General features: G+C 31.8%; 1 protein-coding gene across 7 annotated transcripts in view; it reads right to left on the reverse strand.

Annotated features, from left to right (window-relative positions):
* Nucleotides 1-15,539, reverse strand: part of trp (transient receptor potential) — a 56,895-nt gene that overhangs the window by 16,041 nt on the left and 25,315 nt on the right. For all 7 annotated transcript variants that reach the window (XM_075291878.1, XM_075291877.1, XM_075291872.1 and 4 more), the window contains 7 exons: nucleotides 13,380-13,581; nucleotides 7,622-7,798; nucleotides 7,320-7,554; nucleotides 6,814-6,966; nucleotides 6,601-6,746; nucleotides 6,167-6,534; nucleotides 5,743-6,100 (listed from right to left, as the gene is read on the reverse strand). In XM_075291878.1, the coding sequence (XP_075147993.1) occupies nucleotides 5,743-6,100; nucleotides 6,167-6,534; nucleotides 6,601-6,746; nucleotides 6,814-6,966; nucleotides 7,320-7,554; nucleotides 7,622-7,798; nucleotides 13,380-13,581 (1,639 nt within the window). The remainder of the gene's footprint in view (nucleotides 1-5,742; nucleotides 6,101-6,166; nucleotides 6,535-6,600; nucleotides 6,747-6,813; nucleotides 6,967-7,319; nucleotides 7,555-7,621; nucleotides 7,799-13,379; nucleotides 13,582-15,539) is intronic.

Genomic DNA, 15,539 nt, shown 5'->3' on the forward strand with positions numbered 1-15,539 from the left:
TTAGTCCATACGTGGTATATATTAGACAAAAAAGGTATGTATAGGTAGGTCTACAAATAATTACGAATCGATATGAACTTTTACACGGTACGTAGAGAGCCAGAATTGAAATATGGGGGTCGCTTATATGTGGGCTATATACAATTATGAACTTGATATGGACCAATTTTTGTGTGATTGGGGATCGATTTATCTGAGGGCTATATATAACTATAGACCGATATGGACCTAGTTAGGCATGGTTGTTAACTGTGCCATATACTAGCACAATGTACCAAATTTCAACTGACCCAGATGAAATTTGCTCCTCCAAATGGCTCCAAAATCAAATCTCGGGATCGGTTTATATGGGGCTATAAATGATTATGGACTGATATGGACCACTTTTGGCATGATTGTTAAATATCATATAATACCACCACGTACCAAATTTCAACCAGATCGGATGAATTTTACTTCTCCGGAAGGCACTGGGGGTCAAATCTGGGGATCGGTTTATATTGTTTGAGGCCATATATTAACACCACGTACAAAATTTCAACTGAATCAGATGAATTTTGGTCTTCCAAGAGGCTCCGAAGGTTATATTAGGGCTATATATAATTATGGACCGATGTGGACCAATTTTTGCATGGTCATTAGAGACCATATACTAACACCATGTACCAAATCTCTGCCGGATCGGATGAAATTTGCTTCTCTTAGAGGCTCCGCAAGCCAAATCGGGGGGATCAGTTTATATGGAGGCTATATATAATTATGGACCGATGTGGGCCAATTTTTGCATGGTTGTTAGAGGCCATATACTTACACATTGTACAAAATTTCAGCCGGATCGGATGAAATGTGCTTCTCTTAGAGGATCGGCAAGCCAAAGTTGGGGGTTCGTTTATATGGGGGCTATACGTAAAAGTGGACCGATATGGCCCATTTGCAATACCATCCGACCTACATCAATAACAACTACTTGTGCCAAGTTTCAAGTCGATAGCTTGTTTCGTTCGGAAGTTAGCGTGATTTCAACAGACGGACGGACGGACATGCTCAGATCGACTCAGAATTTCACTATGACCCAGAATATATATACTTTATGGGGTCTTAGAGCAATATTTCGATGTGTTACAAACGGAATGACAAAGTTAATATACCCCCATCCTATGGTGGAGGGTATAACAAGTATATACTGTAATAAGTTCGGCCGGGCCGGGCTTAAATACCCACCACCATGAATCAAATATAATAGTTTCCATTGAAAATTTCAGGGAGGTTTGATGGCAGATATTTTCCCAAGCAGATCAGTTCAACCAGTACGCTTCCCACAGAGAAATGTAAAGATTTTACCTATGAAGACTTGATCAGATTCTGAATTTATAAGAACCATTTTTTGTTTGAGTTTTAGAGGAATCGTAAACATCCCTTGTAAGTGTGCAAGAAAATTATTAAATATCGCCTTGATTTGATATCTAAAATCTGTAGTTGTTTATCATCCATTATTTAAATTATTACGAGGAGTAAAATCTGGAAATTTTGCATTCAGTCTCAAGCAATTTTCATGATCAGTGCGCCTTCTATACCCCTTCTATACCTGAAATCGGTCTATATGAAGGCCTTACCAAATGGACCGATAAAACTAAACCATATACACTTTGTTATGGGTCTAAAATGCCAGTATATTTTCAATTTGTGGCAAATAGGATAAAAACTACAATTTCTAGAAACCCTAGGGGTTAAATCGGGAGTTCGCTGTAATGGGGGCCTATACCAAAACATGGAAAGATACACACAGTATTCAGCACATTTAAGTGTAGTTCTAGAATCTAGACCCCAAATCGGAGGGCCGGTTTATAAGGGGGCTATATCAAAAACTGCACCGATACTCAATATATTCGGCACACCCCTTTATGATTCTAGAATACCTCTAGATTATATAGAACTACGGATTCTAGAAGCCCAAAAAGTGAAATAGGGAGATTGGTCTATATGGGGGCTATATTAAAACATGGACCGGTACTCACCATTTTCGACAGAGTACCTCTAGACTTCAAATTTCAGGTAAATTGGATTAAAACTACGGATTCTAGAAGCCCAATAAGTAAATTCGGGAGATCGGTCTATATGGGGGCTATACCAAAACATGGACCGATAGCCACCATTCTCGGTACACTTTTTGATGGTCCTAAAATACCTCTAGATTTCCCATTTCAGGCAAATTGGATACAAAATACAGTTTTTATAAGCCCAAGACCCCAAATCGGGAGGTCGGTTTATATGGGGACTATATCAAAACTTGGACCGATATAGCCCATCTTCGAACTTGACTTGCCTGCAAACAAAAGACAAATCTGTGCCAAACTTCAGGACGATAGCGCCATTATTGAAGGCTGTAGCGTGATTACAACAGACAGACAGACGGACATCGTTATATCGTCTTAGAATTTCTCCTTGATCACGAATATATACTTTATATAGTCGGAAATCGATATTTCGATGTGTTACAAACGGAATGACAAACGTATTATACCTCCGTCACCATTCTATGGTGGTGGGTATAAAAATATGAGAAACATGTAAATGTGAAGCAATTTTTAGGCAACTTCCAAAATGTGTATTTATGATTTATCGGTCGGTTGATATGTATTAGAAATATTGGAAATTTGGATTCATTTGAACAAGCTTTCGACTAAGCAGGGGCGATCTTAGAAGGAAAATGTTGGTATTTTGACAATTTTTGTCGAAATCAGAAAAACATATATATGTGAGCTATATCTAAATCTGAACCGATTTCAACCAAATTTGGCACGCATAGTTACAATGTTACTTCTACTCCCTGTGCAAAATTTCAACTAAATCGGAGTTAAAAATTGACCTCTGTGGTCATATGAGTGTAAATCGGGTGAAAGCTATATATGGAAGCTATATCTCAATCTGAACCGATTTCAACAAAATTTGGTACGGACAGTTAGAAAGTTAATTCTACTTCCTGTGCAAAATTTCAAGTAAATCGGAGTAAAAAACAAACATCACAAAAATGTGTTCACAGACGGACGGACGGATATGGTTATATCGACTCAGGAGACCACCATGAGCAATATGGCCACAGACACTTTATGTCCATCTCATCTCCTTCTGGGTGTTGCAAAGATATGCACTAACTTATAATACCATATTCCACAGTGTGGCGAAGGGTATAGAAAATCCGTAAATATTTATATTAATGGAAAAATTATAAAATTTCTAAACGGGGTGATCAAAATATCATCCGATACAATCCGTCATTAGAATTAATTATGGGTATCAATTTATGTGCTTAAAGGTTCATCAAATGTTTATCTTATATAAATTGGTTTTTAAATGCTGGAGATATAAACATGTGAGTTCAATCAGCATGTATTTATGAACCAAAATTTACTTCTAAATTCTCAAGACAGTAAAATTGGATGATCGATCCAGTATATGATACCACAGTGGTGAACTTCTCTCTTATCACTGAGTGCTGACTGATTCTATGTTAAGCTCAATGGCAAGGGTCCTCTTTTTTATTGCCGAGTCCGAACGGCGTTCCACATTGCATTGAAACCACTTAGAGAAATGTCACCAGCTACTGTGACTACTGTGAGGTGAGATAATTTACCGCTGAAAAACTTTTTTGTGTTTGGCCGAAACTGGGTTCGAACCCGCGGCCCAAGGTCGTCAATAATACCATTAATGATGGTAGCAAGTAGAAATCACTTTGCAAGCCTTACATAATTAATCTTATTTCATGAGAATCTCTGAAAAATGGCCCAAAAATTGATATTTGCTATAACATGTGGCACCTAATTTTAAAAAAGTGACACGCTTTTTCACAAAGAAAAAGTAACAATAAATCACAATTTAATATTAGGAAGATTAACCTGCTTTATCTGTAATGGAAAATTTTCGTTTCATACTTTTGGGTGAAACACTTGTCCACTGAGAACGTTATGGCATCAGAAAGGGAAATTCTTCACAAGGCAACAATCATATCCGTAATCTTAAGGGTATTTATGATCAAAATGCCTAAAAAATCTTATAGTAGAAATGAATCTAATTAGAAAGTAGCATAGTACGAGTATGATGAAAGGGGGCAAAAAAGTTTAAAAAGTATCACATTTATTGCCACAAAAGTATCACCGCTTGAAAAAAGTGTAAATTTTGCCACACAACGGTGACAGTGCTAAGAAGTCTTACTCGACCGATAATAGTAAACTACAACTTTGACTGAATATACTCTGTGGAATTAAGAAGTCGATGCTGCAAACTTAATTCCATTGTAATACAACTCGCTTTTATGATATATCTGAAGCTTAAATCTGTCAATAAAACCAAACTAAATTTCCGACGGAACGTACACCGTCCTTCACGATGAAAATGAATTTGTTGGACATAATCAGTCTAATTGAACTTTGCTCAGAAAGTTAAATCAACCCATAATAATCAATCTTATTGAACCGTGCTCAGAAGTCTAAATCCGTAATAGGTGAAAATGGCAGCCCGAATTATTTCAGGGTCACATTGACTATTCAGTTCATTGTGATAACGAACCATACATGTTTGACTGAACATACTCCAATATACATTATGGAACTTTTTCTTCTTGGAATTAAGACATCGATGCTTTAGACTTCATGCCATTGTTATATAACTTCTCATTTAGGATATCTCAGAAGCCTACATCGATTGATAAAAGAAAACTAAATCTTCGGCTTCATTTCATTTTGATATAACTTCTCATTTGGGATATCTCAGGTGCCGAAATCGGTCAATAAAAGCAAATTAAATCTTAACGACTTAACGTACTCTATCTTACATGATGGAAATCACTTTGTGGGACATAGTCAATCTTATTGAACCTCGCTCAGAAGGTTAAATCGACCCATAATAGTAGAATAAAATTTTGACTGAACATACACTACCATACATAATGAAATTCTCTCTTCTTGGAATGAAGGCTTCGGTGTTGCAAGTTTCATTCTATTGAGATATAACTTCTCATATAGGATATCTAGGAAGCCTAAATCGGCCAAAAAAGCTAACTAAATTTTCGACTGAACATACTCTGGTTTACACGATGAAACAATCACCGTGGTGCAGTGGTTAGCATGCCCGCCTTGCATACACAAGGTCGTGGGTTCGATTCCTGCCTCGACCGAACATCAAAAAGTTTTTCAGCGGTGGATTATCCCACCTCAGTAATGCTGGTGACATTTCTGAGGGTTTCAAAGATTCCCTAAGTGGTTTCACTGCAATGTGGAACGCTGTTCGGACTCGGCTATAAAAAGGAGGTCCCTTGGCATTGAGCTTAACATGGAATCGGGTAGCACTCAGTGATAAGAGAGAAGTTCACCAATGTGGTATCACAATGGTCTGAATAGTCTATATGAGCTTGATACATCGGGCTGCTACCTAACCTAACCTAAACATAATGGAAATCATTTTGAAAGACAATCGATCTTATTGAATCCCGCTTAGAAGTCTAAACCGACCCATAATAATAGACTACATTTTTGACTGAACATACTCCACCATACATTATGGAATTTTCTCTTCTTGGAATTAAGGCTTCGATGCTTTAAGCTTCATGCCATTGTGATATAGTTTCTTATTCAAGATATCTCAGAAAATTAAATCTTCGACTGACCGTACTCTCTTCTCTCGGAATTAAGGCGTTGATATGCAATAAATGACTTCACAGAATTTGACAATATAAATTTTGGAACTTACCAAAAAGCTTTTCGTTCGTTTGCGTGAAACTTTTCCAAAAGCCTTCTTCAGCAATTTCACAGATGGCATCATATTGAATGGTGGAGGTACAGTGCCGCCATCCTCGAAATAGCTTATCCATAATTGGGAACGGGCAAATTTCCATTCAACATCAGCACGTTCCGAAATAATTTGATAGGAATTGGACATCATGGCAATAAGCATGTTGAGTAATACGATAATATTGATTACCGAATAAGAACCGAACATTAGAAGAGCCCAGAAACGAGTGAAACTTTTAATGCCAGCCAAATCGAAAGAGACTAAATCGACCAAACCGAAGGAAGCCCAAAACAGTGATTGTGAGGTTTCAAAAAGGCTTTAGAAAATCGAAATGAAATAAAATTAAATAATAACAACTTTGGATATCATGAATTGCGCTTACTTTGAAAATCTTCTCCATATCGTACAAGCCTTTTCCTGATCATCAAAATCGGCCACATCGGGATGTAAGTGATAGCATTTACGTTGTTCCAATTCAGCATAGTACCATAGCAATTGATTGAGACCACAACCAAAGGCAAATAAGACCAAGGTGTAGATGAAGAAGAATTTAATGATATCGATAATCATACGGCCCAGTGATACTTGCAGCGGTCCCAAATGAGGATTTATGGAGAATATGTGTACGAGTTTCAGATACGAAAATACCATACCCGCTGCAAAAGCACCCTCTGACAACAGCATGGGATCGAAAGGATGCCAATGTTCTCTTGGAAAATATGGATCTATATTACGATACCAAAGATCACGCTATAATCACCGAGAGGGATGCCTTTTAGTTATTGATGTGAGATATTCCTTCATTTTCATACTCACATGAACTACTATCCAGGCTGTGGCTCTACAAAGAATCCAGGTAACATAAAACATATTCGAAATAAAATCAACTATATTCCAAAGATCCGCTATATACTCAAAGATACCATCTGAGTATAGAGATTTTAATTCACCAAATATTAAACCTGGGACAAGAAAATTGGAGTTTTGATTTTTCCAAAACTACTTGGTGTTTCAGTCAAGGCCACTTACTTCCAATGTACATAATTACACCCAATTCGATAGGTCCTGGTAGTGATCCTCTTTCATGTTTTCTCCAATCCTCTAACATTTCCAACATCCAGGGGAAAGCCAATAGTTCAAATGTAATTTGGACGATACGTAAAGAAGCGGCACCCAAAAGCACTAAAAGAAGATCAAATAATTTTAAAAATCAAATTGTATATATGGTATATACACGCAGAGAAGGAATATGATCACCTCAAACATGTTTCAAGAGTAAAATGTTATTTTTGTATGGTGACCATGTAACATGTTTGTCACTAAAATGTTATTTTCTCGTCAAATATAACCTGCTTGCCGAAATCAGATACATGATTTTCGAGAAAATAACATGGTTGCGAAAACCATGTTACATGGTCACCACCCAAAAGTAACATTTTGCTCTTAAAGTATGTTTGAGGTGATCATATTCCTTCTCTGGTTGTACAGAGTAGTTCATATGTAATGCAACAAAGTTTTTTCTATGATTAACTTACTTAAGAACACCATATATGAACAAGAATGCGATATGAATTTTACAAAAGGTTTCTTCATGAATTTTCCAGCATCAGAATCGGGACACATTAAATAATTCATGCTGTTAATGGGAAACATGCAGCCAAGTTTCATAACTTCAATGATTTGTTGAGATTGTGTTTTACGGCGAAAACCAGGTAAACCCTCATACCAAATGGCAGCTAATAATTGTTGCACATTAGGATGGGACACAAACTGTAAGAAATTAAGAAATACGACACATTATTTAAACATTACAAATTTTAAATGAAATTTAACTTACAGTTTTCTGTTTGAAACGAATTGCCAATTTTAGTCTCTCTAATGTTTGCCTTTTTCCTGGTGTCCAAATTTCGTTTGATGGTTCATGATTGAAATTTAGCATAACTTCCAATTCTGTCGATGTTCTAACATGATCCAATAATGATGTTACAAATTCTTGAACACCGCTTCGCATTTCCTAGAAAATTGAATGGGATGGAAAAAACTCGAGCCATAAATAATCTACCAAAATTTGGCGAAAAGTTTATAAAAAATACCACCAAATCAAAAAATCTTTCAAAATTTTATTTCTATAAAAAATTTTGTCAACATTTTATTTCTATAGAAAATTTTGTCAAAATTTTATTTTTATAGAAAATTTTGTGAAAATTTTATTTCTATAGAAAATGTTGTCAAAATTTTATTTCTATAGAACATTTTGTAAAAATTTTATTTCTATAGACAATTTTGGTAAAATTTTAGTTCTAAAGCAAATTTTTCCAAAATTTCATTTCTATAGGAAAGTTTTTTAAACTTTCATTTCTATAGGAAATTTTGTCAACATTTTTTTTCTATAGAAAATTTTGTCAAAATTTTATTTCTACAGAAACTTTTGTCAAAATTTAATTTCTAATTATACAATTATTTTTCGAGCTTTATGGACAGATATAGATTAAGGAACATGGTTAATAGAGCTATTGTAAAGAAAACGCCAGATACCAATCTATATCATCATCATCATCTTTCTACCACTGTACATCAAGCAACGATGAGCCCGTCGTAAAACTAGGAAAAACACGACTAATGTACGCGTTAGAATTGTTGTTGTATCCTGGAAACCAGTTTCTGTTAATTGTCATATGTTGTAGTTGACTGTAGAAACAATAAGCATTGTTCGACTGTTCACCACTTAGGTGAATTCTAAAAAATGAGCTTTCTAAAAATAAATTTCGTGTTGTTGCATTACTATGTAACAAAACGAAATAAAAATAAGATTAAGGGACTTGTAAGTTATATGAAAAGATGATGTACAGTGGGAGAAAAGATGATTCAATTTGTAAGAGGAAATTTCCCAAATGTTTTCTCCATAAGGAGTTAGCATAAAGGGCCCAAAATTGAGTTATCTCCCCCAGCCAGATCTATACTAAAGGCTGTGGAAAGGTTCATTCGCCCGAACCGAAACATGTACAGTCCAGGCGTGTATAGATTGGTATCTGGCGTTTTCTTTTCAATGGCTCTATTAACCATGTTCCTTAATCTATATCTGTCCATAAAGCTCGAAAAATAATTGTATAATTAGATATAATGCATTTGGACGTCAATTGCCTGTTTCATTATCAGGCTAACATGAAATATAAAATTTAATTTCTATAGAAAATTTTTTCAAAATTTGATTTCTATAGAAAATGTTGTCAAAACTTTATTTCTATGGAAAATTTTATGAAAATTTTACTTTCTATAGTAAATGTTGTCAAAATTTTATTTCTATAGAAAATGTCAAAATTTTATTTCTGTAGAAAAATTTTTCAACATTTAATTTCTACAGAAAATTTTTTCAAAATGTTATTTCTATAGAAAATTTTGTGAAACTTTTATTTCTATAGAAATTTTTGTCAAAATGTTATTTCTATAGAAAATGTTGTCAAAATTTCACTTCTATAGAAAATTTTGTGAAAATTGCTTTTCTATAGAAAATTTTGTCAAAATTTTATTTCTATAGAAAATTTTGTTTAAATTTCATTTCTATGGAATGTAGTCAAAATTTCATTGCTATAGAAAATTTTGTTAAAATTTTATTTATACAGCAAAATTTTCCAAAATTTCATTTCTATAGAAAATGTCAAAATTTTATTTCTATAGAAAATGTTGTCAAAATTTTATTTCTATGGAAAATTTTATCAAAATTTTATTTCTACAGTAAATGTTGTGAAAATTTTATTTCTATAGAAAATGTTGTCAAAATTTTATTTCTATTGAAAATTTGATCAAAATTTTTTTCCTGTAGAAAAATTTTTCAACATTTAATTTCTACAGAAAATTTTGTCAACATGTTATTTCTATAGAAAATTTTCTGAAACTTTTATTTCTATAGAATTTTTTGTCAAAATGTTATTTCTATAGAAAATGTTGTCAAAATTTCATTTCCATAGAAAATTTTGTGAAAATTTCTTTTCTATAGAAAATTTTGTCAAAATTTTATTTCTATAGAAAATTTTGTTAAAATTTCATTTCTATGGAAAATTTTATCAAAATTTTATTTCTATAGAAAATTTTGTTTAAATTTTATTTCTAAAGAAAATTTTGTTAAAATTTTATTTCTACAGCAAATTTTTCCAAAATTACATTTCAATAGTAAATTTTGCCAAAATTTCATTTCTATAGAAAATTTTGTTAAAATTTGAGTTCTACATCAAATTTTTTAAAAATTTCATTTCCATAGGAAATTTTGTCAAACTTTCATTTCTATAGAAAATTTTGTGAAACTTTTATTTCTGTAGAAATTTTATTTCTGTAGAATATTTTGACAAAATTTTATTTCTATAGAAAATTTTGTGAAAATTTTATTTCTATAGGAAAGTTTGTCCAAATTTTATTTCTATAGAAAATTTTGTCAAAATTTCATTTCTATAGAAAATTTTGTCAAAATTTTATTTCTATAGAAAATTTTGTCAAAATTTTATTTCTATAGAAAATTTTATCATAATTTTATATCTATAGAAAATTGTGTCAAAATTTTATTTCTATAGAAAATTTTGTCAATATTTTATTTCTATAGAAAATTTTGTTAAAATTTTAGCAAAATTTTATTTATATAGAAATTTTTGTGAACATTTTCTTTCTATGGAATTTTTTTTTTCAAATTTTTGTTTCTATAGAAAATTTTGCCAAAATTTTATTTCTATAATAAATTTTGTCAAAATTTTACTACTATAGAAATTTTTGTGAACATTTTATTTCTATAGAAATTTTTTTTTCAAATTTTTTTTCTATAGAAAATTTTGCCAAAATTTTATTTCTATAGGAAATTTTGTAAAAATTTTATTTCTATAGGAAATTTAGTCAAAATTTTATTTCTATAGGAAATTTTGTCAAAATTTTATTTCTATAGAAAATTTTGTCAAATGTTTATTTCTATATAAAATTTCTTCCAAATTTTATTTCTAAAAAAAATTGTCAAAATTTTATTTCTACAGAAATTTTGCCAAAATGGTATTTCTTTAGGATATTTGGTCAAAATTTTATTTCTATAGAAAATTTTGTCAAAATTTTATTTATATAGAAAATTTTGTGAACATTTTATTTCTATGGATTTTTTTTCAAATTTTTGTTTCTATACAAAATTTTGGAAAATTTTATTCCTATAGCAAATTTTTCCAAAATTTCACTTCTATAGGAAATTTTGCCAAAATTCCAGTTCTATAGGAAATTGTTCCAAAATTCCAGTTCTATAGAAGATTTTGTTAAAATTTTAATTCTACAGCAAAGTTTTGCAAAATATCATTTCTATAGGAAATTTTGCCATAATTTCATTTCCATAGAAAATGTTGTCAAACTTTCATTTCTATAGGAAATTTTGCCAAAATTTCATTTCTATAGGAAATTTTGCCAAAATTTCATGTCTATAGAAAATTTTGTCAAAATTTTATTTCTATAGAAAATTTTGTCAAAATTTTATTTCTATAGAAAATTTTGTCAAAATTTTATTTCTATAAAAAATTTTTGTCAAAATTTTATTTCTACAGAAAATTTGTAAAATTTTTTTTCTATAGAAAATTTTGTCAATATTTCATTTCTATAGAAAATTTTGTTAAAATTTTATTTATATAGAAAATTTTGTCAAAATTTTATTTATATAGAAAATTTTGTGAACATTTTATTTCTATGGATTTTTTTTTAATTTTTGTTTCTATAGAAAATTTTGGCAAAATTTTAGTTCTATAGGAAATTTAGTCAAAATTTAATTTCTATAGAAAATTTTGTCAAAATTTTATTTCTTAGAAAATTTTTCCAAAATTTTATTCCTATAGTAAATTTTGTCAAAATTTTATTTCTATAGAATATTTTGACAAAATTTTATTTCTGTAGAACATTTTGTGAAAATTTTATTTCTATAGATAAGTTTGTCAAAATTTTATTTCTATAGAAAATTTTGTCAAAATTTCATTTCTATAGAAAATTTTGTCTGTCTGTCCGTCCGTCCGTCCGTCCGTCTGTCTGTCTGTGAACACATTTTTGTGATCAAAGTCTAGGTCGCAGTTTAAGTCCAATCGACTTCAAATTTGGCACATGTTCCTAATTTTGGTCAGAATAGAACCCTATTGATTTTGGAAGAAATCGGTTCAGATTTAGATATAGCCCCAATATATATCTTTCGCCCGATATGCACTTATATGGATCCAGAAGCCAGAGCTTTATCCCGATTTGCTTGAAATTTTGCACGAGGAGTACAATTGGTAGTATAGTCGAGTGTGCAAAATTTGATTGAAATCGGTTCAGATTTAGATATAGCTCCCATATATATCTTTTGTCCTATATGGACCCCAGAAGCCAGAGTTGTGGCCCAATTTGGTTGAAATTTTGGGCATGGAGTACAATTAGTAGTGTAGTCATGTGTGCCAAATTTGGTTGAAATCGGTTCAGATTTAGATATAGCTCCCATATATATCTTTCGCCCGATATGGACTAATATGCTCTTAGAAGCCAGAGGTTTGGCCCAATTTGATTGAAATTTTGCACTAGGAGTACAACTAGTAGTGTAGTCAAGTGTGCCAAATTTGATTGAAATCGGTTCAGATTTAGATATAGCTTCCATATATAGCTTTCGCCCGATTTACACTCATATGACCACAGAGGCCAATTTTTTACTGCGATTTAGTTGAAATTTTGCACAGGGAGTAGAATTAGCTTTGTTGCTATGCGTGCTAAATTTGGTTGAAATCGGTTCAGATTTAGGTATAGCTCCCATATATATGTTTTTCTGATTTCGACAAAAATGCTAAAAATTCGAACATTTCCCTTTTAAAATCGCCACTGCTTAGTCGAAAAGTTGTAAAAATGACTATAACTTTCCTAAACTTCTAATACATATATATCGAGCGATAAATCATAAATAAACTTTTGCGAAGTTTCCTTAAAATTGCTTCAGATTTAAACGTTTCCCATATTTTTTTACTAACATTGTGTTCCACCCTAGTGCATTAGCCGACTTAAATTTTGAGTCTATAGATTTTGTGGAAGTCTATCAAATTCTGTCCATATCGAGTGATATTTAAATATGTATGTATTTGGGACAAACCTTTATATATAGACCCCAACACATTTGACGGATGTAATATGGTATCGAAAATTTAGATCTACAAAGTGGTGCAGGGTATAATATAGTCGACCCCGCTCGACTTTAGACTTTCCTTACTTGTTTTTTTTTACTGTTTGGTAGATAGGTTGAGTCTTTGATGTTTTTGTAAATTTTGCAAATTATTCCTCTCTAATGGAGAATTAATTCACAAATTTTCTATAGAAATAAAATTTTGACAAAATTTTGTATTGGCATAATGTTGACAAAACTTTAACGTTAACAAAACTTTCTATAGAAATATAATTTTGAAAAAGTTTTCGATGGAAGTAACATTTTGAAAAAAAATTCTATAAAAATAAAATTTTTATATATTATCTGTTCGAAGTTGAGTCTTAGCTATCTTCCTCATTGGACATATGATTCAAAGAAATTCCAACATCGAAGCCTCTAAGCACCATTACCAATGTTTTCCTCTAATAATTACCGAATATTCTGCTCGAAATTCTGATTCCATAGTTTGTAGACGTTTCAATTCCCATGCCAATTCGAATGCTGTCAAAACCGGGTCACGTGAACTAAGAGCAATAAGGGAACTGGCGGAGAGGGCACGATAGGCATTAATACGAGCCTGAGAGTGACGCAAAGAATCACTTTCTTGTGAAGTGACGCATTCATCACAACCACATCTGGAAATAAATAGAAGAAATTAAATTATATTTTTTTATATGTTACCTTAGGGTGGCTCTTCATAAGAATATGATAAAAAATGATTTTTTTACTAGATACACTTAGTGAAGGAATATGATCAGCCAAAATATGTTTCAAGAGAAAAATATGTTTGGTGGTTTTCTCACAAAAAAATACACCATTTGGGGAAAATAACAGGGTTGCGACAAACATGTCGTTGTTAAAATAATATTTTGCTCTTGAATCATATGAGCATATTCCTCTCTAAAAACACAATAAAAAAATGCATTCTGAGAGACCATTGCTATTCGCCATAGGTGGCATACCATCATATTCCCACCCCAAGTAATGGAACGAGTCTTATTGTTTTTTGTTTTGTTTTTCAATTAGTTTATCTTAATGCCCACTCCCCAAAATCTTTTTTTATATTTCTTATGCACGGCTTTGATATGCTAGAGTGTTTATTTTTTATGCTGTTTTCGGTTAATAAATTTAATTATAGCTTGTCTTATATGACCATTACATTTTGTGGTCATGTAAATGCATTCGTATTGCTTTGAAATTATGGTACCCATGATTTAGTTTCCTTTTTTTAGCAGTGATGTGGCATTACCCTCACCATACCAAAAATTGTGTTATGCTTGATGAGGATGAGTCTTCTCTTCTCTACTTCCAAAGAAATAGGGTGTAAAACCACATAACAACATATGCCAATATTTCTCTTATGTAGGCAAAAAAGAAGAATTTTAATTCAACCACAATATGTTTTAGGTCCACGAAATTTTTATTTCTAGCTTTCATTTATTTGCCTATTTAGTTCTTATGTAAAAATATTTGAAAATGCCTTGTTTCGCCGTTAGAAGCGAAAATTTGAATTTTGCACAATTAAATGTCGAAAACTCCATTCGCACATAAAGAAAACAGCAGAGGTGAGACTTAAAAGCTTAGATACACTGAAAAGTAGAGGTGTGCACGTGGTGCAAATAACATTTTGCTCTTGAAACATATTTGAGGCAATCATATTCTAAAAAAATATTTACGTGGTACTAAAGATTACGAAACCTAAATTTTAGGATGCGAAATGTACACAATATTAAGGACTAATTTCTTTAAAATAATGAAATTTTAATTAAAAGAAATTTTATAATCATTGTATCAAAAACAATTATATAAAGTAGTAAGTTCGGCCGGGCCGAATCTTAAATACCCACCACCATGAATCAAATGTTATAGTTTCATGTGAAAATTTCAGGGGGATTTGGTGACAAGCAAATCAGTTCAACCAGTACACTTCCCGAAGATAAATTCAAAGATTTTACCTATGAAGACTAGATCAGATTCTGGATTTATAAGAACCATATTTGTTTGAGTTTTAAAGGAATCATAAACATCGTGTGAAAGTGTACAAGAAAACGACGAAATAACGCCTTGATTTAAAATCTAACATCTGTAGATTTTTACCCCCATTATTTAAATGATTACCAAAAGTAAAATCTGGCAACTATAATTCAGTTTCAAGCAATTTTCCTTATCAGTGCACATGGACCGATACTCACCATTTTCGGCACACCTCTTTATGTTCCTAAAATACTTCTAGATTTAAAATTTGATAAAAACTATGGTTTCCAAAAGCCCAAGAAGTTCGGTCTATTTGGGAGATAAACTAAAACATGGACCAATACACGCCATTTTCGGCTCTCATATTTAAGGTCCTAAAATACCTCTAGATTTCTTATTTCAGGCAAATTAGATAAAAACTACAGATTCTAGAAGCCTAAAAAATAAAATCATTTCTTGGACACCTATTTATATTCCTAAAAACCTACAGACTTTCGATTTCAGTCAAAGTGGACTACAATTACGGTTTCTAGAAGCCCAAAAAGTAATATCGGGAGATCGGTCTATCTGATGGCTATATCAAAACATGGACCTATACTCACCATTTTTGGGCATACCT

The sequence above is a fragment of the Haematobia irritans genome, chromosome 1 (genome assembly GCF_050003625.1).
Source record: "Haematobia irritans isolate KBUSLIRL chromosome 1, ASM5000362v1, whole genome shotgun sequence".
Classification (NCBI taxonomy): domain Eukaryota; kingdom Metazoa; phylum Arthropoda; class Insecta; order Diptera; family Muscidae; genus Haematobia; species Haematobia irritans.